Genomic DNA, 26,428 nt, shown 5'->3' on the forward strand with positions numbered 1-26,428 from the left:
GTCTTCTGGGAGGCATTCGAATGGCCAGTCATACTCGGAACACTCCCTCCAACCCGCCCACACAACGGCCCCTCTGAACAGCACCACTACCCCCCCCCACACACACACTGTTTCACCTGTACCTGCCCCCACTGAACCTGGTACCTGGTCCTTCCTGGGGCCCCAGTGGACCTGGACTGTCAACCCCGCGTGCGGTCTGTGTCCCACTGAGTCACCAGTGTTGCAACCAGGGTCATACCCAGGGGCCCTGTCCACTGGGACTCCTGCCACTACAGCCCCCTTCCCAAAAACACACACAAGATGCAAGCAGCATCCTCCACCAAACCTCCTGCAGGGACCGGGCTGCCCCCCTCCGGCTCCCTGCGCACAAGACCAGCCCCGGGGCCCGGGCCCCCGCCCACAGCGAGGCTCGGAACAAAGGCACGGCCCCGGCCCCCCGAGCCTGCTGCCCGGGACGGAGCCCCCGCGCCCCGCCCAGCGCACGCCCGCCTTTGTTCCCCCAGGAAGCCACTCTCGGGCTCCGGGCTCGGTACTCACGGCGTCCACGCGGCGGCCCGCCGCCCCTGCGCGCAGCGACACGTCCCCGGGCCGGGCCCCCCCGCGCCCTCCCCCCGCCCGCCCCAGCCCGGCCGCCCGCGCCCCGCACCCGCCATGCCGCGCGCCCCGCCGTCGCCGCCGCGCCCCCCGGCCCCGCGGCCGCCGGCTCCTCCCCTCGCGGGCGGGGCGGGCGCGGCAGGTGGGGACCCAGCGTTCCGACCTCCCCCACCCCGCGAGAGGGGCCTCAGTTTCCCCAGCGGCTCCTGGAAGACGGCGGCGCGGGGCGCGGCCCAGAGGCCAGCACCCCCGAGCCCGCCAGGCTCCCGGCCAAGAGCGCTGTTCGGCGAGGGGCTTGTCTTCCCTGAGCCTCCGTCGGCGCCTCCGCCAACGGGGGTGAGGGCAGCCCGGCCTCCCAGGGTTGCGGCCGGGATGAAGCGGGTCTGGCTGCCAGGTACTGGGGCTCCGGGTGGGTCTCTCCCCATCACCTCTACTCAGGTGGGTCTGTGGGACCTCCTGCCCCCTCTAAGGCAGGTTGCTTCACCCATCTGCCGCCACGGGTCTCCACCCCCCCCCCATTCCCTGCAGGGCCAGAGGTCCAGTCCTTGGCAGCTCCCACCTGCTTGGGTAGATGTGGGCTCCTCTCCTAGGAGACCCCAGGATGGCCAAAGGCGGGTGATGGCCTTGCTGGCCCCCCAAGCATTCTGCCTCCTGACCACCTCTGGGCAGCAACCATCCCCTTGTCTCAGTTCCCTCCCCAGCTTCCATTCTCTCCCCATCACCTCCACTTAGCAGTTCTCCCCCACCCACACGTGCCATTCCCATCACCACTCTTCCAGATCTCCAGGGCCTCATCATGCACACTTGGCCTTTCCAGATCCAGCCCCCATGGATCTTTCTCAGGGGCTCTCTTCCTGCTCTCCACCTCCCTCGTATCTGTCCCATCCAGACCCCGTGGCTCCTGAATCCAGGACCCAAAACCACCAAGCACCACCTCCAGCCTACAGTCCACAGTTTCCACCGGCTGCAGGTGCAACCAAACTCACTCAGCCCCCAAGAATTGGTTTGAATGAACAAATCATCATTAACTCCTCCAAAAGTAGAAGAGGAAGGAACGCACTCTATAAGGCCAGCATTACCCTGATACCAAAACCAAAGACATCACAAGTAAACTACAGACCAATAACCCTTATGATCATAGACGTCAAAATCCTCACCAAGGGGTGCCTGGGTAGCTCAGTCAGTTAAGTGTCAGACTCTTGATTTCAGCTCAGGTCATGATCTCTTGTGAGATTGAGCCCCATGTCAGGCTCCATGCTGGGCATGGAGCCTGCTTAAGATTTTCTCTCTCTGCCCGTTCCCCCTTCTTTCCCTCCCTCCTCTAAAAAAAATGCTCACCAAAATACTAGCAAATTGAATTCAGCAGCATGTAAAAAGGATTCTACACCATGTTAGGTGTGATATATCCCAGGAATACAAGGGTAACACTTAAAATTCAATGATTATAATATATCATACCAATTTAAAAAAAGACAGAAACCACAAAATTATCTCAACAGACACGGAAAAAGCATTTGACAAAATCTGACAATCTTTCATGATAGGAACGACACTCAACAAACTAGGAGTAGGAGAAAACTTCCTCAACACAGTAAACGGTGTTTATGAAAAACCCACAGCCAACATCACCCTCAATGGTAAAAGACTGAAAGCTTTCCCCTAAGAACAGGGACAAGGCAAAGACATCTGCTCTTGGTGTTTCTATTCAACCTGCACCAGAGCTGCTAGCCGGTGCAATTAGGCAAGAAAAAGAAATAAAGATATACAGATTGGAAATAAATAAGTAGATGGTTATGTATACAAAAAATACCAGGGAACCCACTAAAAAGTGATTAGAACTAATAAACAAGCTAGCAGGATATAAGATCAATACACAAAAACAAGTCATACTTCTACATACTAGCAGTGAACAGTCCAAAAATGAGAGTTAGCTCAAGTGTCCCCTCTTTCAGGTGCTCTTCCCTGACCTCTAGGGAGTCCTATGTCCCTCCGTGGGGCTAGCACAGCTTTCCCTCCACATAACACTGACCACACAGCTTGTCACTGTTCCCTATCCGCACCAGCTCAGTGGGTGGTAGGGACTGCACTTGCCTGGCAGGCACAGAATGCCAAAATATAGCCCCCGCCCTGGCATACTGCATCCTCCCCAATCTGTAAGGAGACCTGGCATGTCTGTTGGGGCAGGGGCATCTACTGTGAGGATGGAAGGAACCCACCACTTCTTGCTCCGCACCTGGGGGAAATTGGAGGGGAGGAGTTAGGACAATTTACAGCCCCACTCTAGCTCAGCTCAGTGGCCAGGCAGGTATAGGCCTATGAGAGCCTCGCTCTTGCTCGGCCACAGTCTCTCTGTGGGCAGGATGAGGGCTCTCGGGCAGCCAGCCCGACCTTGGGGGGGGGGGGGGGGGGGGTGGTGACTGACTTAGGTTGTGCTCACCTTCACCTCTCCTAGTACCGTCCTCGCTTCAGGGACAGATCCCAATACCCTCTGCTCCTTTCCAGAGGATGGACCATCCGGGGGAAACCCATCCTGATGCCCCCAAAGACTCGCACCCTACCTGGCTCTGCCCTGCACCAGTGGGTGAGCTGGGTTGGCACCTGACCAAGAGCCGAGTGCCAGGCCAGGATGGAACAGAAAAGGGAAGGAAATGGTGGCTGAGGGTAGGGGTGATGACGGGCCGTGGTGACTGAGATGACCACGCAGCTTTTGGGGACTTTCAGTCCAACTCAAAGACTCCAGCTCCGCTGGTGCCTGGGAAATTGAGGGGAGTCCCCAAGAAACACCCACACTCCTGGCCAGCCTGGCCTCCCTGGCCACCTCTCTCTAAGTTCATGGTGTCGCCCAGCACCCAGACAGTTAAACACCGCTCACTCATCCCATGGGCTCATCAGCAGGAAGCTTCAGTCCCTTCTTCTTCATGGGCAGACACAGCAGTGGGGGCCCCTTCCTGTGCTGGGGGTAGGGGGTGGGTGCCCGCTGAGCCACCCTGGGTGGGAGCTGTCAGGGAGAGTGCTGGAGGCCTGGGCTCCAATCCCACCAGGCCTATCCTCCACTGAGCCTCTGCTTCCTCTCATTTAAAGTGGGCACAGAGTCCAGTCTTCACAGCACCCCAACACCCCTCAGGGCATCTATCCCTGCGGAGGAGGGTACCAAGGCCGCCCAGCGAGCTGGCAGCAGGGGCCGCGCTAGCTTGCCATGCTGGGAGGGGCTCTGTTCCCTGCACCTCAGAGGAGCTGTCTGGGGCAGGATTCTGATGACACAAAGGTGGGTGTTAAGTGCCCAGCTGCTGGGCTCCATGAACCCTTCCGGAAGGTGTGTCATCTTTGTGTGCCCCGTGTGCACTAGCAAAGGCAGCTGCCCCAGGCACACGCTCTGCTCTCTGCTCCTGCACTCCCCCCTGACCTTCTCTTAAAGCTGAGATTAGTCCGGGTGACCGGAGGCCTGAGGTGCAGGGACGGGGCAGAGCAGATGGGTGAACACCACTCTGGCCCACAGACAGCCCTCGTCGAGTTCCATGAAGCACAGGCTCGGCGGGTCCCACCCCCCATGCAGCTGTGAGCCCCAGCAGTGTGTGGTCACCCCTGCACACGCCCGCATGTGAGCTGAGGCTCTGCACCCCCAGTCGGTGTGTCAGGCAGTGTGCTCAGACAGGCTGTGCGTGTGTGCGTCGGTGTGTGTGCATGCGTGTGCACGGGTGCGAGCCTGTGCACAAGAGCAGAGCAGGGGCCCTGGAGGCCAAGCTCCCATGGCTGTCCTTTTTCACACCCACAGACACAGCCCTGGCTGTGGTGAGGGAGCTGGCGCCTCGAGTGACCGCAGAGTCAGAGGGTTCCCGTCAGTGCTGACCAGATCGGTCCCGGAACTGCAGGACACAGTGGGGCTGGGGTCCCCGAGTGCACTCATTCACACACACACACACGCAGTCTGACTCATCATACACACGCACGCACACGTACACACTCACGGCACACTTCTACACACACATACACACTCGGGGACGTACTCATTCACACACTCACTCATTCTTAGACGTAACACTCATTCTCCCACACACTCCAGCGCACTGTATACTCACACGTATTTACGGACACACTGGTACGTACTCATCCATTCCCTCGTAAGCACACACACAGCCTCCAGAGGCTAACGGGACCCTTTCTGGGTCCCCCTCCCCCCAAGGCCCTGGACCGGCAGCCCAAGCATCGGTCAGAGTCATCGTCACCACCCTCCAGCCCTGCACGGGCCCAGGGCCGAGTTCCACCTGCCAGCTCCTTAAGTCCCGCAGGCGTGGTGCTTTGCTCCCACTGCACAGACTAGAACAGTGGGGCTGGGAGAAGCACACTTGGGCGCTCACCACTGGCCAGGCTCTGTGCTTCTCAGGGATCCCCCCATGTCATCATCCCAGCACCCCCTGACGTGTGAGCCAGCATCATCCCCACGCCACTGATGAAGACATCGAGAGTCTGAGAGGCTGAGTAACTTGCCCAAAGTTACACAGCCAGTAAACACCGGGCAGCCACTCCCCCAGCCTGGCACCCGGCAGGCACTAGGTGGCGGTGGGCACACAGCGCCTCACACACAGCCCATCTGTTCTCCCCTTTCAGTCCCCCCCCCTTCCCAGAATCTTTCTCCGTAAGAGAATCAAAACCAACAATCTCCTACGGAGGCCGGAGGCCAGGAGCAGCCATGCCAGCAGGACAGGGCGTGACCTGGGCTTCACACGGAGAGCCCTGAGCCCCTCAGCTCTGTGCCAGAACCCTAAGCACGCTCTCCCCAGGCACACACACACACATACACAATCACATAGGACCCAAACGGCAAGGCCATCCTGCCGCGTATGTGGGGACCCAACCTGGGCCTCCACCTCCCTGCCAACCGCGGGCTGAGCCGCACATGGTGGGGGGCAGTGGGGCTCCCAGGGGGCCCCACCCGGCTCTCGGGGCTCTCCTCACAGCCTGTCAGCTCCAGAGTCCAGAGCTCAGCCTCCCCGGAGCCTGCAAACACGGGGCCAGCGCCACCTCCCAAGCCCCAACTCCCCGGGGCAGCCCCACTGACCTGATAGCAGTGACCCGGCACATGGCTCTGCTCCTATCTGTGGACGGGCTAGGGGCAGGTGTCCTGAGGCCCCGGGAGGCCATGGGATTCAGGGGGCGCAGGGCAGATCTGCAGCCTGCCTCCCCCAGGCAGGGGAGGCCTGATGCCCCGGCATTGTTCTGAGCACCACCCAGCTCCACAGCCCCCTCCTGCTGACAGCCTCCTGCTACATCTGGGGCCTGTGGCCGCCAGGGCTTCCTCCCCACTCGACACTTCCTGTTGCCGGGTCCTTGGGCAGCCCCGGCTAGCCAGCACTTCCTGCCTTCTACCCTCCAAGGTCCTGAGGCCCAGCTGATACCCAGGGCAGCACCTTCCGTCAGTGCTGTTAGGCCTGCGGAGTTTCAGCCGACCCCTCCTTTCATCCCATACTGTGGTCAGAGACCACAGCTCTCCAGGCCGCAGGGCAAGGCCAGCTTCGTCCCCTGGGAGGAAGCTCCCTGCTGGTCCCCCGAGACATACTCCCATGGCCACCTCTGTAGACTTGGCTTCTTTCCAGCAAATCAATGAAGCCCCTTCACAGCTGGGGTGTCAGACTCTGTCTCCTTGGCCCCAGAAGCCCCCTCCCTCCTCCAAGAAGCCGGCAGGGAGCTCACTACCTCCATCTGTCTGCCTTTGACCCCAACAGACCAAGGAACCAGGTTCCCGGCCTAGGCCCAGGCATTTCCCTTCACCCTCCCTTCCTCCTCTACCACGGCCTCCCCCACTCCCCTGCCAGGCACAGCCTCTGTGCCGAGCTGGGCTTACACGCCTCTGGGGATCACCACTCTGCGGGCGCTGCCAACGCCAGGCCCCACCCCAGGTCCCACTCGGGCCCCTGCCAGGCCTACGCTGCCCCACCAAGTTGGGCTTCCTCCCCTGCCCAGACCCACAGCCAAAAATTTGGGGAGCAGGGATGCAAACTCAGACTGCTTGGTACTGAGCCCCCACATCCCCTGCCTCTCCTGTTCTGAGCTTGGGTCCGACAGAGGACAGGAGGCCAAAGGAAGGAGCACTCCAGGATGACCCGCACAGCAGGATTTGAGAGAACACAGACCACGGAGTACCCGGGAGTTGCTAACTGTCTTGTCCAGCAGGTTTTCTGGGGCATGCCCCCCACAATCGACCATGCTGGCACCCAGCCATCCTGCATACTTGTCGTTGGGGCACTGGAGAAGGGCAACTCCCGGGCTGGGGGGACCTCCATCTCCCACTTTGTCCACAGCCCCAGGCCTCTGCCAAGGCCATCATGCCACCTGGGGGACTGTTTGGAGTCACAGACCGCCTGCTGTCTCTTGGAGGGTGGGGAGCTTAGGCTTTGTGTTTGAGTTCCCCCCAGGCTGGGCACGGCCCCCTGGCCTCCCCATGCCTGAGCCAGCCTCAGTGCCCTCTGGTGGCGGAGGGCAGACTGTGCCTTTGGCAGAAAGCTGGCCACAGCAGACAGAGGCTTAGAGGCGGGCTTCTCCCCCTTCCTCTCCTTTGCAGCCTGCCCAGGGTGAATAATAGACCCCAGAGCAAGGCACACTGGACACTCAGCCTACCTCCATCCTGCGACAGCTGTGTGGCCTCAACCTACTTAGCCCCTCTGAGCCTCAGTTTCTTTGTCTATGCAATGGGTGCTGAGGGTGGAGATAAAGTAGCAGGTAAGGAGCACCTGGGCCATGATCCAGCCGGGACAAGCCAGGGGGGCAGTTCTGGGCTGGGGTGGGGGCCTCGGCCTCAAGGGGCTATGGGGTGGGGAGAAGGTGGCAGGCCCAGCAAATGCTAGATCAGGGGAGGCCTCCAGAGAAGGGGCCAGGTCTGACAGAGGAGGTGGGGTGTGCTGGGAGGGGCTGGGGTGAGGATGTCAACGACAGGACAGGGGCTCAGGGCAACATCCAGGGTGGGGAGGAGTCCAGGGGCCACAAGGTGGCTGAGGCCCAGGGAGGCTGGGGGACAGGCGTGGGGGTGAGAACCTGCCGGCACAAGAACCAGGAGCCAGCCAGCCCTCCCTGGGATGTACCGCCCCTCACTGGACAGAAGGATGGACGAAGAGGCCTGCGGTCAAGGCAGCAGCCAGGGCGTTCCCATGCGGTCAGACCCACGTTGGCCCCTTCTCCAACCTGAGTTTCCCTATGGGAGGCTGAGGTCAGGAGTCCCGGGCTGCTCCGTGACCTCTGCAGGCTCCTCTTCCCAGGCCTCAGTTTCTCCATGTGCCCTCCTACCTCCTGAGGCACCACTTGACCCTTGCAGCAAATCACGGCGCCATCTACCTTCCTGAAAACAGAGGTTGCTCCAATAGCGGCAGCTCCAGGACCTCGTGCGGTGTGTAGAAATAGCCACGGAAACGACCCCACACCAGCATCCGCACAGCAAGACGCATGAGGCTGGGGCAGGACTGGGGCCCCGAGTCTGGCGGCTCTGGCCTTCTACCCCACCCTCCCCAAGTTGCAGCTCCTCCCCCCACCCTAAGGGCAGGCCCCTCAAAGTGCCAGGCGTGGGGACCCCTCCACCCTACCGGACGTAGGGCACTTACCAGGATGGGTGGGAGCCAGCCAGCAGGGCCAGGCAGGGGCCAAGGGTCAGCCTGGGAAAAAGAGAGAGGGAGAGCTTTCACTCTGGCTTCTCAGGGTCCTCAAACGCTCAGAATAAGATGCTTCGTATCAGCCCTTCCTGCAGGGCCTAGGTCTGCCCAGAGCCAGCCCTAGGACCCCCAGCCACAACCCCTCTCCTCTCTCTGAGCCTCACTCTTCTCTCCATACCTGGGGCTGGGAGCTGCCTTCCAGAGCAAAGTGGCCGGGATAGTACTGGGCCAAGGGTGCTGTAGAGGGTGGAGCCCTGCCTGGGGTCACCTGGGGTAATGGGCTACGTGTGGGTCCCCAAAGAGATGTGTCTAAGCCTTAGCCCCCAGGAGCTACGAATGTGACCTTATTTGGAAAAGGGACCTTTGCCTATGTCATTAAGGATCTCGTCCTGCATTAGCCAGATGGGCCCTAAATCCAGGAGCAAGTGTCCTTGTAAGAAGAGGAGATAGAGAAGGTCGTATGAAGACAAGGGCGCAGACTGAAGTGAGGTGCACACAATCCAAAGCCGCCACGGATTTCTGCAGCCGCCAGAAGGTGGGAAGGCAAGGAAGGGCCCTCCTCCAGAGCCTCTGGAGGGAGCCTGGTCCTGCGGACACCGGGATTTGGGACTTCTGGCCTCCAGGACTCTGGGACAGTAAATGTCTGTCGTTCGAAGCCCCTGGGGTGTGGTATGTTGTTAGGGCAGCCTTGGGAAACTATTATACATGGGGACCCCCCCTCAAAGTCCTTTCCCTGGACCAACTTCATTTGACGTCCTGGGCGCCCCCCCCCCCCCCCCCGTGGGCACCCAGCTGGACGGAGCAAGTCCGAGCTGGCCTCCCTGGCTGTGCACAGCCTCCTGCAGGCCTGGCCCCCCACTCCCCACCCCTCCCAAGCACATGATCAGATGCCACCTCCACCCACACCCACCAGACTTGCTGGGCCCACCTCCTGCCTCAGCCTCCTGCTCACAGCCCTGCCCAGCCCTTCCCTGGCACATGTCCACCATGAAGCAGAGGTCAGGCTGGTTCCCCGGCCAAGTATATGGGGTCTGGCCCCTGCTTCCTGCCCTGGGCCTTCATGCCCCATTGCCAGTACATGCAATCCCTTCTACCTGCAGACTAAATCCTCTCCAACACACACTCCCTCATCCTTGGAAAACAGAACCACCTACAACCTCACACCTTCTCTGAGATCTCCACATAGCCTTTTGCGCTCCTGTGGATATCCCCAGCCCCAGCACTCCCCACTGGCCTGGGTCCCTCTGAATCCCCAGAGCCGGGGTGGTGTCTAGCCCACGGCAGGCCAAAAACCAGATAGATGGATGGACAGATGGGTTCAGAGTCACGTCTACACACACGGCCATCCCCCTGACATGGGCTAGGCTGTAACCAGCAGAGGCCTAGACCGTCCCTCAGAGCCAGAGTGAAGAACTCTGACTTAGGGCAAATCTGACCCTCCATGACACCGATGTCCAGGGTGGTCAGCTAAGGCCCATCCATGCCCCAGAACCTCGCCTTGGGGAGACGAGTGGCTAATTGCAAAGCACAGAACAAGTCAACACATCGGAGCCTGCCAGGGTCCCCACAAAGACAGCAGTGTGCTGGGGCCGAGAAGGCGCCCCGGCATTTCTTGAGGCTACCCAGGGTAGAGGCAGGAGGCAGCCCAGCCACTCGTGTGTCCAAGGGCGAAGGAAATGAAGGGAAGGGCAGAAAGAGGCCCCGTGCCCTGCTGCCCACATGGGGCGTGGGCTTCTGGGCCCAGCTGGGGGCAGGGGTGGGGCTTCTGCTCTGCGACACCTGGCCCTCAAGCTGTGTCCCCACACAAGACGCACAAAGCCCACCCCTCCCAGGAAGCTGCAGCGGCCCACAGCACCCCGAGCCTTCCTCTCCCAGGCCAGGTGTGTCTGCCTCTAGCAAACACTCCCAAGCTGGGCAGCATGCAGAGCTGAGCCGGGGCCCTCAGAGTCGGGGCTGCCTGCGGGCCTCGCACCGGGGCAGAGCACGCTCCCGCTGAGTCGGGAGAGGGCAAGGATCCCCAGCCAGAGGCGGAGGCGGGGCCTGGCCTGGCAGGACGGAGGATGGCTGGAGCTGCAGGCCAAGGGGCCCCATCCGAGGGACGGACGAGGGACGAGGTTCACCGTAGGCCGTGGTGAGGGGCAGGCTGGGTCTGGGGGAAGCGCAAACAGGAGCCATGCTCCTGCCTCAAACCCCGAGCCAGCAAAGGCGGCTCAGGATTCACACTTCAGTTCATCACAACACAGACAAGTTTGCACCTTTTAATCACTTGAGAAAAAATTCTCCAGAGCGCTGATGTGTGGGTCCGGTTCCCCCCACCCCGAGTTCCTGGCCTGCTGCCCGTGGAGGCTGCCTGCCTCTCCTGTCAGCCTTGCCCCAGGAGTGCTACACCCAAGACAGGAGCTCGGTCCTGCCGGCCCCAGGGGCTCCCCAGAAGAGGGCCGCTCCACCCCCCATGGAAGGCAGGACAGCACAGCGGCGACTGTACAGGTGTCCCTGGGGACTCCTAAACTTGCGGCCCACTCTGAGCCTCGGCTTTCTCCTCTGAGGAGTGGGGCTGACGGCTCTGGTATGCGGTTGTCCCGAGGACCATCTGGCACGGCTGGTAGGCAGGGACACTCGAGGGGCACCTGGTCGCCGGCATTCTGTTGGCAACATCATCAGTACAGTCACGCTCGAAAGGGGAGCGTTCTCTCCAACCATCCCGCTCAGGGCTGGGCAACACCTTCCACCCGGCCCCGCTGGGTCTGGACCCCTGAGCACTCCAGTCTCCTTGCCCACCACTGGCCCTACTCCCAGCCACACTCCCACAGTGCTGGGAATTCCACCCAGGGGTGACTCCCAGCACACACAGGCCTCCAGCTACACGAGACCCCCCACCCCCCACCCCCCAGGGGAGTCTGCCCCTCCCTCCATCCCCCTGCCCCCCCGCACTGGAGCATTTGCTGAGCATCTCCCTCAACAGCAGCTAGCGAGGACAGCCACCCCATGTCCATCTCCTGTGAAGTGCCCAGCACGGAGCCCGTACCGAGGGCCCCCCCGCATGAACCACCGCACCCCCACCCTGACTCGCTGGGTGCCCGTAGTCTCCGCAGCATCCAGTTCCGGAGGCTCATTTGCTGAATTAAACCATTCATCTTGTCTCGAGTCCCCCTACTTCTCCATCCCTGGGGGCCTCTGGCTACATGACAGATGCCCAGTACGGGGGCTTTGGCGCCCACCAAGCAGGGCCTGGACCCCTCCCCAGAGGGACTTCCTCCAGCCTGTGTCCTTACCCACAAAGCAAGGTCGGTGGCCGTCACTGACGAGGCAGTGGAGCCAGACCATGCACCCTCACCTCCCAAGAGCCTGTGGGCCACGCCCGAGGCAGACACGGCTGCCCAACACTGCTGCTGACCTTCCAGGGGTCAAGGGAATGTGGTTGGCCGGGAGACCTGCTGAGCACCTCTGTCGGGATACCCAGAAACAAAGAGATCATCTCCTCTGAGGTTGGAGGCCAGCGGACCTCCAGCCAGATGAGGAGCCAATGGAGAGCAAGACTTCCCCCAGTCCAGCCGGCTCCCCCTCCGGCTGTCCTGGGCCACAGTGCCTGCTGCTCAGGTCATGCCACACTGACTCCCCCAACACTCACCGAGCCCCCACCCTGCGCAGCAGCAGAAGCCTCCAGAAGATGGTCTGGCACTGGGTGCTAGGCCTGCCTCCCTAGCCAGACGGGGCCTGGTCCCACCCCCAAAAGAGGGCCCGGTTCCTGCCACCAGCCCCAGGCCGGCCTCCTTAGGAACAAACCCTCCTGGGGACACCTCTCCCACACGTACATCCCACGTGGACAGACGCCCCACTTGCCGAGGCCGAGGCAGGGGGGTTATGAAGGATAGGATGCTTTCCTTCCTGTAGTCCCCTCTTGATAGAGAAGGCCAGGCCAACAGGCCGGGGCTGGAATGTCCACCCAGCACCAATATGGCAGCTCCATGGCCCACTCGATCCCCAGTTGCTGCAGGGTAAACGCTGCCCGGCTCCCCCCAGTGAGGAAGTGGAGGCTAAGCCGGCTTCGGCGCGGCCACCCAGCCAGCACTGCCCATGGGACCCACACCACATAGTCTGGCACCTCCTGCCCAGGCTAGCTCTAAGGGGGCACAGCAAGAGGAGGAGCCCCCGAGCCTCCTCTCAGGAAGGACAGTGGTTCCCACCTGGGCAGAACGCGCACCAGCCCAGAGGGCAACTGGAAGAGAGCCGGGGGCTCTAGGCAGCATCAGAGCTCTGGGCAGAAGGCTGCAGGGCACAGGGTGGGACAGACCATGCGGGGTGCAGGTGCACACCAGCCTGTCCTTGCGGGCTGAGTTTGCTTGTTTTAAACATGTCCAAGGCCCAGGGGGAGCCCAGTCAGGAGACATTTGGCCACAAGCTCTCACTCTGAGCCCTGCTCACCAGTGCCAATTCCCACGGCGGGAGGGGGTCTGGCTCACCCTGGAATGAGGTCTGGCAAGAAGCAGAACCCAGGAGGCCTCAGAGTCTCCATCGGGAACATGGCCTGTCCCGAGAGCGGGCGGGCTCAACAGTGCAGGCAGGGCCAAGGCCAGGTGCTCCGTGCTCGGGCTGTGTGGACAGACAGGTCCACACTCCAGCAGAGGTTTTAATGAAGTGACGGAGCAGGCAGTTAGGCATTCCGGGAATAGCATCTCTGTCAGGAAGGGAGGGGCCCTACAGAGCCATGGCCGAACCCCACCGGATAGCTAAGAAAACAGAGCAGTAAGGGCCAGAGGACCGCCATTGTTGTCCACCACTGGGCTGGGCTGGGCAGGGCAGGAGTCATGGGGGCCTGGTCTCTCCTGCACATAGCATTACCCCAACCCCTAAGTTCTCCTGGTATTGGGGCAGAGGGAGGCAGTCAGGGCACCACCACCTGCCAGCAAACACCACACCCTTCACCCCAGGATCCAAGCTGGCCTCACTCTCTATCTAGGGCTCCCAATCTGCTGGGGACGCAGCCATTTCTGACTCACATTCTTGTGACAACCATTCCACCCAGACATGGTGACACATCAGCCAGCACCCTCGGAGCAATCTTCCACATGAAGGAGCCAAGCAAGGAAATCACATGGAGGGCGTCACGGATAGGAAGCAACTTGTGCAAAGGGCCTGGGGTTGGGCTAGGAGGAGGCATGCACCTTCAGACAAGAGGAACAAAAGCAGGCTCATTGCAGAACTGAGTGTGGAGGAGATCTCAGACATGCCCCCGGGCAGAGCTCCCAGTCCAGGGTCCCATTCAGGCCTAGGCACCAGTCCCGGCTTCACTTATTTGCACTGGGGACGTGGCACAAGTCACTTTACACCTTAAGCCTCACTTCCTCATTCCCCAAATGGGCTCATCACTAATGGCACCCTGAGAACCAAAGAAGACAGTTCACAGAAACTCTAATACAGGCACTTGGCCCCCAGCACCGGGTCTCAGGGCCTCTGAGCATAGAGGACCCCTGCTCAGCCCAGATCTCAGCACGGGGGCAAAGCAACATGGGAACACAGCGGGGTTACCGAGGCCATGAGGCTTATGCTAGGGTGGGATGGGAGTAGAGGAGGCAGCCAGAGAGACCCAGCCCCATGGCTCCTTGCAGGGGCCAGAGGTCAACCATGATGGTCACAGCATACAGACACCTGCTGTGTGCCCAGGCCAGGCCAAGCCCTCCGCACTGGCAGCTACTTGCCAAGGCATCTCGGGACAGGCCACCAGGGACACAGCCGTGACCGTAGCAGCCAGTGGCCCTGGCTGCTCTGCCATCCATCCCACTACCCTTCGCATTAGTATCTTTCCTGCCACGCACTCCTCAGCACTTTACCATTCAGCCAGTCAGGGTCCCTGGGTCAGGGCCCAGGGGCACAGGAGGTGTGGCCCCCAGTCTGGATCCTCTGGCCGGGGGTCTGACCACTGTGGGTCCCTGGAGCCCTCACTCACCAGGAACCCCAGTTCACCATCTGTCCAATGGGGTTCCGGCCTCCCACACCCCTGCCCCAGGCCAAGAACCCAGCACCTGAGTCCACACAAGAGTCCCTTCCCTCCTCCTGCTCATTAAAGACTTTTAGAGTCAATTCTTCTGTTTTAATCCACTTGCTGTTATCCTTTTATCCCTAATGCTAACATTTCTAAGCTGTTTTCAGACCACTTTCGTTTTTAACACTATTGATTAGTTTTGACTCTTTGAGATTTTATTTTATTCCATTGTCTTTTGCTTTTGGTCACATTTTACTTATTAGTAAATTTTATTTTTTTTATTTTTTAAAGATTTTATTTATTTAACAGAGAGAGAGTAAGAGAGAGCACGAGAGGGAGGAGGGTCAGAGGGAGAAGCATACTCCCCGCAGGACTCGATCTCTGGACTCCAGGATCATGACCTGAGCCAAAGACAGACGCTTAACGACTGAGCCACCCAGGTGCCCCTCGTTAGTAAATTTTAGGTTGGCCTCGGGAGGTGTCACACGTGGGCAGGGTCTGGCCCTCTCACTGGCTACCTCCTGGGGTCACCCACAGGCCGGGAGAGGGGGCACTATGGTGTCAGGCCAGCCCCCTGCCTGGGCTGCAGTGGACAAGGTGGGGGGGGGGGGACGGGCTGCAGCCACTCCCAGGCCTGGGCACAGAGACAGGGAGACAGGGACAGGCCCAGAAGGGAGGGAGCTGGAGAGAGGACACAGGAAGAGGCAAGGCAGAGGGGCGGAAGAGGGAAGTAGGATCAGGCCAGCACCCCCCAGAGGAACTGAGAGCAGCGTGTTCCTCCTCCGCCTTGGGAACCCCAGGCCTGGGCGCTGGACAAGATGACTCACGGTGGCTGGCGCCCACCCGCACCCTCAGCGCAGGCCCACAGAGGGACCAGACTGTTCCCAGGAGCCCTCACACTGCCCCATTGTTCAGAGGCCCAGTGAGGAAAAAGGTCTGGCAGGGGCCCAGGTTGGCAGGGAAAGGGGCCCAGTCCCCAGTCTCCCCCACCCCTCCCTGTGCAATTTAGGCCCTCCATGGGGGGGGGGGGATCGGGTCTCCATCCAGCCATCCCACTGTCCTCCACACTGTCCCCTTTCCAAGGCCAGTGGTCCTGTGAGATCCTGCACCCAGGCCCACCCCCCTGTTCCCCCGCCCCAGATCCTCGTGGCTCTGAGCCGCTGTCCCAGCCACAGCAGACGGGTGGTTCTCCCAGGTGACTGCACTCAGGCTCGAGTTCAAAATCCTGACCCGGCTGGCGCTCAGCCAGGCCATACACCTCACACACCCGACCCCAACCTCCTCACGCTATCTCCACCTGACAAACTCCTGCCTGGTCTTCAGCCCCAGCTCAGATCATCCTAGGACACTTCCCGATGCCCCACAGTCAGGCCTGGAGGTTCTCAGAGTCAGCAGAGCTGGAAAAGAGGGCCTCTGGTGGGCGCTCACCCCACTGCTGCCTCGGGGTCCCGGGCCAGGCCCTTCCTGATGTGGAAGGCTCCAGTCAGACCCCCAAACCCGTATGGGCCCGTGGCCAGGGCTCTCCCGTCTGCCCGCCTTCTCTACGTCCTAGACCCCGCACAAGACCCTTGGAAAGCTTCATCAGACCCCGCAGGCCAAGCGCCTGCCTCGCCCTGCCCCTCGGGGCGCCATGGACACAGCGAACACTCTCACCTAGCACTCAGTCAGGCCCGCAGAGTGCGGAGGCTTCTGCTAGTCAGCAGAGCCAGGAACCAAGCTCTGGAGTGCCAGCCTCCAAGGCCTCCTCCTGGCGGAGAACCTGCCACGAGGCTGGGGCAGCCTGCACTGAGTGGGGAGGGGGTCCAGCTCGGGGCTGCTACAGGAACACCCTCCCCTTCCCTAGGGAGACAGCCACGGGGTCATGCCACTGTGGGCCAGAAAAGCCAACAAAGACGACTGGGGTGCAGAGTCAGTACCACCAGGGCCCAGGGCTATCCCAGGCTTACCAGCTCTGTCTCTCCCACAGCCCCAGGGGTCCCTCAGTGAGGGGGTCACTGACTCCACCCGAGTCAGCGGACCCCTTGTCCCCACCATGAGCCTAGCCCTCCTGCAGGTCTGACCCTCCCCACACACTTCCACCCACGCTTCCCCACAGCCATGGCTGCAGGGGGATGGGGTCTGTGGGAGGGTCTCCAGACCTGAATGAGCTTTGAAAATAGAAACCAACCCCTGCTCGAGACCCTCCCATGCCCCTCGGCCTGACCTCTGCACGCCCTCTGCCTTTTCCAGGCCTCTCCTTTAGAGCCTCCCCACCGGCACACCTCGTGGGACCCTTGGCCTGGCCCCCTCTGTCCCCTTCCTATCCCACCTCATGGAGGCCCCACCATGGATGCCCCCACAGCATCTCCTGTGCCAGTCCTGGGAGCTGCCCACTAGCAGGGCCAGGACCAGCAGGCCAGGCACCCAGCAGGGCTCCGTGCAGGGCAGGTCTTTGAAGGGTACATGACTCAACATGGAGGCCATTGGCTTGGGCTTCCTGAGGCCCAGACCCGGAGCAGCGGCCCTGCAGTGCCTGGCTGTCGGGAAGCTTGGCGCAGGGCCTCCCAGATCCCCTCAGGAGTGGCATCTCTTTCTCAACTTTCTTCCTTCCCCAGCAACTTCCTGCCCCACAGTCGGCACTGCTACCACCGACCACAGCATTGTACCCTCCGGTCGCAGTCTCAGGAAAATGGGAAGACTGGTTTCAGAGAGTTCCCGCCCCAGGGGGCAAACCTTCCGAACCCAGAACGGGTCAGGGCCACCGAGACGGGCTCCATTCTGGCTCCATTGTGGACCACTGGAGCTGAGGCCTAGGTGGGCAGCACCCAGGGCCTGCTCCTAGCCTGGGACTCTCTCTGTACACCACCACCAGACCAGAGACAGACCCCCAACAGAAGGGCCAGGCATGACCCTCCTCTGGCAGCCGCAGCCCATGGTCTGGAACCAAACTGGGCTGGGGGGGGGGGGTTACTCCAGAGTCTTCTGCCTCCATGGCCCACCCACTAGCAGCTCACTGTGGCAAGGAGCCGGCACTGGGAACCCCAGGCCTGGCCCATACCAGGCATCAGAGTGTCGCTGGAAGGTCCCCCAGAGGAGCGTTTCCTCCCTGAGCGGGATTTGAGAGAAGACAGGCGGCAGAGGGGAGGAGGACTGTGTGAAGGAAGGGTGACCAGTTGGGGCTCCAACACAGACGAGGTCCTGGGACAGGGTCGGGTGCAGGGTGGCAGACGCCGTAGCCTGAGCCTCTAGTGCCAAGCTCCCTCAGCTCTGACAGGAGCTGGGCGGGTCAACAGGAGGCCTAGGTGGTCTGACCCCACCTGCGGGGGCTCTGAGGCCCTCTTATAGCCGGGTCACTACCATGCAGCCTGCTCAGCGCCAGGCGGCCACCCTGCATTCCTAGCGGGTTTGGGCCCCTCTGTGACGGCAGCAGGAAGCCGCTTCCCATCCTGGGCTGAGTGGTAGGAGACGCAACCCCTCCGTCCTCTGCCTGCCCAGCTGACCCCTGACCTGCCTGCCGGGCCTGGCTCCCAGCCCTGTGTCTGCCCGGCCATCAGGAGACCCAGGGAGTCAGGACAAACTGCTCATCCCTTTCTGGCCCCAATAGGAGAGGGAGCAGCTGGATCAGGGAGCGGCGTTCTTCAGGAGACAAGGTAGGCGCCGAGTCTCTTGGCACATGTCCCTCCCGTTCTGACACAAGGCTGTCCTCCTCACACCTGTCTGTTCATGGCTTCTGGGTCCTTCCTCGCTGCCCTCCTGCTGACGGCACATCCAACCCCACCTCAGGGACTGGCTCCCTGGGACCCAAAGAGCAGGTTCCCACAATGGCCTGCAGTTCAGGGGAGCCCGGGCTGACCCCAGTCCTGGCCCTAACATATGTCTCTGGGAAGCAACAGCCACATTTATGGTGGGGCCCAAGGACACCCCACCCGAGTCTCCCGTCTGTACCATGCTGGGGCTACAGAGAGCATCTGGAGCCCGCGGCCGGGGCAGGGTGGCCGGCTGGGCCGCGGACTACAGTGGGAACCCTTCAGCAAGGCTGTGGCACAACCACCACGATTATCTAATCGGCAACTGCGCTAAGCGGGGCAGCGGAGGCCTTCCAGGATGACGGAGCGCATTTGTCTCAGACGCTGAGCGGACAGTTAAATGTGGGCAGGTCGTAACAAGCCAGCTTCAAAGAGGGCCCGGCCCGCCCGCAGAACCCGGCCCCACCCGGTGCCACCTGCCTGTGCGCTTCGGGCCTTCGGGAGTTTCCCAGATGCTTCTCAGTGGGAATTCCCACTGGGAGAGTCCACAGGCTCCCTCAGCCTCCTCTGGGCCAGGTCGATGTGGGCACTGGCATTCAGACGTGGCCCTGTCTCTCAAGAGTTCCCAGCTGGGCAGGGGGAGGCAGAGAGGTAACCATCGTGACCAGGAAATGGACTGGGGGGGGGTGTAGCAGGGTGGGCCAAGGGCTGAGCTGGTACCTGTGGCGTCTGTCTGCCAGCAAGTCTTGCCCTCCAGCCTGTGGGCCGGTCTACTCCCGGGGCCCACGCTGAGCCCAGCCCTGGTACCCAGAGTGCCCAGCAGAGGGCTGGGGGCAGAAGCTTTCCGAAGGGGGTCCACCTTTGCTCCAGAGACAAGAGCTGGCGCAGGGTGGCAAAGGCCCAGGCCCCCAGCCAGAGCCCCAAGTGGAGTGTGGGGCCAAGCCAAGGCCCCATCCTGGCATTCCGGGGCCCAAGGTTGACCTTTGACAACCCCCCCCACCCCACTTTGCTGGGGGCAGCCAGCAGTGAGGGCTAGGGGCTGGACCGGCTCTTCCTGTAGCTCAGGGCAGCGGGTGGGGCCTCAAGGGCAGCTCGGGGGTATGAGAACACAGGGCTCTCAACGGCTACAGAGCAGAGCTGCTGGATTACAACACCACTTCAGGCAAGGCTGGAGAACATCCGCAAAATGGAGCTGTCAAAGATGCGACCTGTGCAGCGTCACAGGCAGGGAGGCCCTGCCTGGGCCTGGGGGTGCGGCCTCGATGGGGCCCCACAGTGAGGGCTCCTCGGCAGCATCTCATTTACTCTTCCCAAGGATACCAGCAATTAGCACTGGTTTCATCCTATTTCCCAAGGAGGGAACTAAAGCCTAGAGTCGGTCAGACATGAAGTGGACACAGGCCGCTCTTGCGCGGGGAAGGGGGTGCCCCTCTGCTTCCGTGCCAGCCCTGAGAAGCCCCCCGGAAGCCTGGCGGGCTGGCTCAGTGTCCCCACCCCCACCCCATGGGAGAACTCACACCATCACAGCACACACACCACGGTCGGGAGCTGTCACGCATCAGTCTGGCTGACCCTGGGGCAGGACCTCACTCCCTCTGCAGGCTCCAGCAGGCAGGCACCCACACCCCACCCAGTGGCCTGAAACAGGCATGCTTGGCAGTGGGCCATCCCCACCCTGGGCTCAGCAACCGCGCAATAAACATCTGATTCACAAGGAAACAGAGGGCACTTCTCGGAATCAGAGTGTGGCTACAGGGGATAGGGGTGTGGATACCACAAGGGTGCCCTGCCAACTCCTCAGGCCCCGTTGACCTCCCCAGGACACAGCCTCCAGAGACCAAGCAAGTCACACCATTCAGGGAGCCTAGCTGGCAAAGAGTTCTGGAACCCAGCATGGCCAGCCCACGTGGGCCAAGGGTCAGTCCCCACTGGGCTTTGGACCAGGGGTGAAGGAAACACCAGTCCTGCCAGCAGGTTCCATCACGGGCTGACCCTTCAGGTGGCCCCCGGTGGCCTCAGAATCTTTGGTGCCTGGGGAGATGGAAGGAGGTGGGGGGGAACCTTTGTCACCTCAGGCACAGTGAGCCCCCCCCCAAGGAGAGCCAGCTGGCCTTGCACCTGTATTGCTCCTAGCGTTCAAGTGCAGCTCGGAGCCTAGTCCCCAAGGCCAACTCCATCAGTGTGACCCAGAGCCAGGGGCTTCCACCACCTGAGGATCAGGAAGGGGGATTCACGAAGGAGGCACAGGTCTCCCGGCCTGGGGCTGAGAGGCAGCTCCATCCATCCCTCTGGCATCCTCCTGTCTGTCCTCCCATGCACAGGCCTGCGGGGTGCGAAGGATGGGCTCGGGCAGCAAAGCTGAGCCTGCCCGCCTGAGGCTACACAGAGCCCAGAATGTTTTTCCCACCACCTCTGGAACTTAAGTGGCCCACAGCCTGTAAATGCCCAGTCAGGACCAATGGAGAGATCCAGAGACCTCTGGAGAGGGGCCACCAACCCTGGGGGAGGACTTCGGCATTCTGAGAGCCCCTCCCTCTGCCTCCCAGGCCCCTCTGCCCTTTCACCCATTGCCCCCATTGCCCCATCCATGTCCTCACCTTTCCCGGCGCACACCAGGCCACTCTGGTCAAACTGGTCTGCCACCCTCCCCACTGGCAGCCTTTGGCTCAGTCTGTCCCTGCCTCCATGGCTGTCACCACAGCTCAGAGAGCAGCCCTTCCTCCTGACTGCAAACCCTGATCTCCAGGCCACCTGCAGCCCACCCTCCCCCAGCCAGGCTGCCCAGGGCAGGCCCCACTACCTACGGTTACTTAAGAACCACGAACGCCTGCACCTAGGTCTTACTTAGGTCACTGAGCCTCGGTATCTCACTACGGAGTTTTAAGGACAGAAGCCAGGAGGACCCAAGTGGCCCTCCAACCCTGGCCACTCCTGACAGATTCAGGCCTTTGCCACGAGACCCAAGCAGGCGGGGATTAGGAGCCTGCCCTTTGCCGCAGACCTCTCCATGCCTGGCCCCACCCCTATTCCCAAGCAGAGGTGGCCCAGCTGTCACCAGCCCTGTGGACATTCAACCCCCACTATGAGGCAGAGGCTCACTAGCACAGGTTACAGAAAAAGAAGCCAAGGCTCAGCACGAGACTTCCTGGCCAAGACCGTGCAGCCGGTAAAGGCGGGTGGCCAAGTTCAAAGCCAGGACCTAGCCCCTCTGTGACCAAGCTGGATCATTTCATCTCTCTGTTCCCTCAGGCCTCCCATCTGCAGGGCTGCACGCGTGCCTGCATCCGTGTTGGGGGGTGGATGGCAGGGGCTAACTCAGCACCTCGCTTCCCTCTGTCCACCTGAACAGGAAGGGCCAAAGCAGGTTTGCCTCCCACCCACCCACCGTCTATCTCTCCCAGGTCAGCCTCCTTGACTCTGCAGGACCCTGTCCCCACCCCTCTTCCCAGAGAGCTGACAGGGACTGGCCTGGACCACCTATCCAGCTGTCTGCCCATCTGCCTGCTCTCTTTGCCCAGGGTATGCTCCAATATGGGACACAGAGCCAAGTTTGGGTAGTGGAGTTAGGGAAGGGGAGATCGACAGAGTCTTTACCCCTCGGAGCCACCATCCTGGCCCCCTGGCCCACCAGGAGTGGAGCCCCCACTCCCAGGGGCCCCCTGGGTGGGTGTTCTGGGTAAAGGACACAGGGGCAGAGATTCCAGGAGGAGATGGAGCCCAGTCCCCTCCTCTGCTTTTGAAGAGCCTGGCCCAGAGAGGACAGGAGACTGACCCAGGGTCACATGGAGTCAGTGCTGAGCTGGACATAAACCGGGAATCCTGCTCCCACTCCAGGATTTGCCCTGTCCCCTTGGACCTCCGACCATTGAGAAAAAAATCCGACACATTTCATCATCATCGCCATCACTGCAAGGAACATCTCATGAGCTCTCGTTGTGCTGGGGGCTGGCTACTCCCCTCCTAAGCAGATCCCGTGTGTGTCCCATACGCGGGCTCCCGAACGGTCCCACAGAGAACCCTCATGCTGGGCCCGGCCGCTTGGGAGGGGCATTGTACTTAGTATGGCCATCCGGCTGCAGGCACAGACATCAGCAGCCTTGGCAGATGAACAAATGAAGGCACAGGGAGGATGTGAGGCACAGATGTGAGGCACTCCTGGGCACAAAGGGTGGCAGAGAGGGCAGGCTCCAGGCTGACACATCGCAGCAGGACTCAGTCCCTCCCAGCACTCTCAGAGGAAGCACACTGTCCCTACCACTCATCAGGGGAAGCCAAGGCCCAGAGCAGCAGGAAAGAGCTGGGCTGCTGGGAGGGACCCAGCCCACATGCCAGAGGCTGTCCCCAACCCCAAACTCTCCCATCCACTCTGCCCTTCTCTCTGACACTCACTGTTCCCCCAAGTAAGACTCGCAGACTCCCCAGGGCCACGGGGCTATCAGTCACTCACACTTCGGTGTGAATCAGCTCCAAAAGTCAGCTTTCCTCCCACCTTTGTTGAGCTGAGGGAAGGAAAGTTTGGATTACCAGGACGAGGTGGCGGGTAATTCCCCCTCTGAGCCCTCAGAGGCCAGGTCCAGTGGGTCGCGTGGACGGGGGTGGGGGGCTGTGCAGCCCACGAGCCCCAGGGGCCTGGGGAAGCGGGGGTGGAGGGTGGGGGCCGAAGGACGAGAGGGACGCGGGACAGACGCGACGCAACCGCCCTCCACCCCTAGGCCTCCGGTGTACACAGAGCGCTCCCCCGAACCCGCACGCTTCCTCGGGCAGCGGCGCCGAGGACCCTGGCCCGGGGAACCCCGGCCAGTCTGGGAGACGAGATTGCGCCCCACCCGTGCCTTACCCGCGAGGCTCTGCTCCCGGCCCGCGAGCCCTCGGTCCCGGCGGCGGCTCCCCGCTCCGCCGCCAGGCGCTCCCGCCCGCGGGGCCCGCAGCCAGGCTGCTCGGGCCCGCCCGGGTCCGTCCCTTCGTCCTGGCCCCGCCCCGCCCACGCCCCGCCCACGCCCCGCCCCGCCAGCCTGGCCCCGCCTCCCCAGGCTCTGGGCTACGCCCCCATCTGCGGGCTACTTGGCTCGCGATAGCGGCGGGATAGGGGTGAGCTTGGGCGCGGGGCGGGGCTCGGGACCTCGGCCTGCGAGGAGCCCCATTCTTTCCCCACCCCCGCTCCCGGGGAGGAGGAGGCAGGCGGTCGCTTCGGGCGTGGACACACCATCTGTGCACAGCACACAGTAGGTGCTCAGTAAATGCAGGCGAGTGAACAAATGAGCAGCGTTTCTGTTCCTTGGGCGAGACCGTCCCGCGACACCTGTGGCCCTAGGGGAGGTGCAGCTGCTCCCACCCCCCTACCCCCGCCCCGAGATCTTGATCCTGCAGGAGGAGGTGCTGTGTGTCCCTGACCCCACCCCTGACTCATGGGTCTGATTCTGACCGGGAGGTGCGGGACAGGGGGTTACGGAATGAACCCTTCCTGGCAGAGGAGGACTTGCTGGGAACTGAACCTCCGGAACCTCGCCCTTGTTGGGAAAGAGCCTCAGGGCACCGTCAGCTGCTTCCAGACTGAGACACAGCCCTTTGAGCAGGTCTGGACTCCCACGGCCCAGGGGTCTGGCTGCGGGACTGTGAGGCTCAGGAAACAGGGTACCTCACTTTGCCTCCTGGGAAGCTCCCAACCAACAAGGTCCCTCCCCATATCTGAGGAAGGGAGGGAGGCATTAGGGTCCAGTTTTAGACCCAGAAAACCCTGTTTAAGGGGCAGGGTGTTAGTGGAGGAAGGGGCTTGGCAGGTCAGGCCTCATAGGGGAAGGACCTTTCAGAGAGGAAATAGCTTCCCCCGGGAACCGTAAGGGCCAAGTAGGCAATGTGAGCTGTGGAGAGAGAGTGAAGGTGTTCCAGGGAGAGGGAGCAAGGCCTGCAAGCTTGTAGGCGAGTGGAGGCTTCTGGGGAAGGGGCCCCAGTGCTTAGGGCTTGAGGAGCAGGAGGCAAGACTGATTCGTCCCTACGAGGAGTGGGGGCTGGATCCTGGCCCTAGAGCCTAGGAAGCTGTGAGCAGAGGAAGGACGGGATCTGGCTGGGGGCCCGAAAGGGCTGGCGGGAATGATGAGGGAACAGAAGGCTAGCTGAAGACAAACCATAAGCTGATGCCCTGCAACCTCCCCCCCCCCCACTCTTGGGTGGGACATGCGCGACATTCTTCCAGGGATCTCCCAACTATCTTAATGTTAATACCTTGCTAATCCCCCTTGCTAGAGGGAAAAACAACCTTAACTTGACAACGGCAAAGCCTCAGGTATCTTGTAGGTATGAAAGTTCTTCTGAAACCTCTCTTTTCCTTACTTCCCCCAACTCCTGAGTATATCATTACCACTCCTCAAGACCCTGGGGCAGCAGCGATTTCTGCCCACGGGTCCTGTACCCGTGCTTTAATAAAACCACCATTTTGCACCAAAGACGTCTCGAATTCTTGGACGTCGGCTCCGGACTTCACCCAACAAACCTCACCTATATTCCAAAACCACATCAGGAAGAGCAGAACACCAGCCCAGCAGAGGCTGGGCCTCACCCAAGTGGGAGGCTAAGGTCTGCCTCTCTGTGTTGCACTGGGCATGAGGGGCCAGAGTCCAGCAAGGGGAAATGCCTGGACTGGCTGCTCTGAACGAGGCAGGGATGCGGGCATCCAGGGGCTGGGTTTAGGTCATGCTGAGGCTGAGGTCCCTGGGGCCTTAAGGAGACCTAGCCAGGAAAAGGGGGTGCCTAGTGGCAGCTGGACAGAGCTTAGGCACATCACTGTCCTCCTGTCCCAGAGCTGCCTGGCAACGCGTCCCGGGCCCCAGAAAAGGGAGACCTGGCTGTAATAGCTCACACGTCCACCGGCAAGATACACTCGAGATCAGAGAAGTTATCCAGAAGTGCAGGGGGAGTGGGAGAGGCTGGAAAACCAAGTGGCCAGGCCCTGAACCCAGGCATGGGGGAGAGGCCCATGTCTACCAGGAGGAGACCAGGACGAAGACAGAAGCACTGGAGAGGAAGGGGCAAAGTTAGGCAAGGGGTGGCCAGAGGCAGGTAAGTCTATGGGAAAGCCTTTAACCAACAGGGCCTCAGTTTCTCTATCTGTGAAATGAGGGTGGGGGCCATCCACTGGAGAGTTGGCAAAAGTTTGGTGGAGGATAGGAGCAAGCAGGAGCCCACCCTCCACAGCTGAGTCTGGCTCTCAGTGCTCCACTTAGACCCCAGAGATTCTGAAATTCTGCCCCTCCAAGCCCACAGAAGTGTTGTGGAAGTGGTTGGGTCAGCCACCTTTAGCACCCCACACGGTCACCTTGCTCTCAGAACAGGGATCCCTGCCCAGGAGGCTCAGCACTGGCTCAGCCAGGCTGGAGCTCCTGACAAGGGGGCTTCCTACCCCATGGCTGGACAGATGTGTTTTCTGATGGTTCAGCAGACCGAGTGCCAGCCCTCTGCTGGGCCTGGGCGACCCCAAGGCGACGCAGGGAAAGCCCCGCTCTTGCAGCCCACAAGAAGGAGTAGACACCATCGTGTCAACTGTGAGTGAGTGACCTCCTCCTGGAGTGGGTGGCTGGGGAGGCGGATAGACCAGGAACAGAGTGGAAAAAAGCCAGACATCTTTGCCTCCAGCCAGAGCACGGCAGCAAGGCAGGTCGGGCAGGGGCTGGTTTCAGATGCCGCATCCCCGGGTGACGGATGGCGGAGAGGCCGCATCATCCGGGTTGTTGCAGACAGTCTGGACAGACCAAGTACCCCAGAGAGATGCCACCTGCGAATGCAATCGGCCTCTGTGTGCCGGGCGTCTCGGCCAAACGGGGGACAAGGTGCAACCTCCAGCTTGGAGAGAATCGAAAACTCACCTTGCTGCTGTCCTTCCTCACCAGTGGGACTCCAAGCCCGGGGGCAGGGGTACGGGGGGGACCCTGGCTGGGCCCTGGGCGCAGCTCAAAGCTGCCGGTCAAGCCAGGGAGTACAGGAGGCAGCAGGCAGAGGAGCTGGGTACCCCGGGGGTCCCCCGCAGGCACTGGCGGGCGGGCACGGGTGAGGAGCAGGTCTCACCTGCTGGGGAGGGTGTGCAGGTGGGCCGGGCTCTGCAGGTGAGGAAGATGAGGCGATGACGAGCTGTGGCCGGCCAGGGGAGACGAGGGGGCAGGCCTCCCCAGAGCATAACCTTGCGAAAGGCGCACAAGTCACGCCGGAGCCACTTGCGGAGCGCGGCTGGTCCTGCCGCACCGGAGACGTTGCTGTGGCTGCTGACTGGGTGGCCCGGGCAGGGCCCAGCACATCTAGAGGCCGCAGCAGTCTGGGGGTGGGGGTGGGGCAGGACCTTGATGAGATTAAGACGGGGTGGGGGCAGGTTCTGCTGCTGGCCAGGAGCCATCCCCTCCCCCAAAGCCTTGCAGCTGCCTGAGTCCTGACCGTGCCCAAAGCCACACCGCCGGTGCCAGGCTCTGTGCTGGCCACCAGGCTCAGCACGGACTCACCAGGCTCACGGTTCA

General features: G+C 61.6%; 1 protein-coding gene across 4 annotated transcripts in view; it reads right to left on the reverse strand.

Annotated features, from left to right (window-relative positions):
* SH3BP2 (SH3 domain binding protein 2) overlaps positions 1–22,871 on the reverse strand; it is a 33,974-nt gene extending 11,103 nt beyond the window's left edge. Inside the window, exons 1-2 of one of the 4 annotated variants that reach the window (XM_040625241.1) lie at positions 22,771–22,871; positions 8,181–8,231 (exon numbers count right to left, since the gene is read on the reverse strand). Coding sequence is in view for 1 of the 4 variants with exons in the window: in XM_040625237.1 (XP_040481171.1) it covers positions 5,651–5,733 (83 nt within the window). In the remaining 3 variants the exon portion in view is untranslated. Of the gene's footprint in view, positions 1–5,650; positions 5,885–7,767; positions 7,922–8,180; positions 8,238–22,380; positions 22,426–22,770 lie in introns of those variants that run through there. The other 3 variants (XM_040625238.1, XM_040625239.1, XM_040625237.1) reach the window with 3 other exon arrangements.
* Between the last annotated feature and the right edge of the window lie 3,557 nt (positions 22,872–26,428).

This window comes from Ursus maritimus, unplaced genomic scaffold (genome assembly GCF_017311325.1).
Source record: "Ursus maritimus isolate PB19 unplaced genomic scaffold, ASM1731132v1 scaffold_8, whole genome shotgun sequence".
In the NCBI taxonomy this organism is placed as follows: Eukaryota; Metazoa; Chordata; class Mammalia; order Carnivora; family Ursidae; genus Ursus; species Ursus maritimus.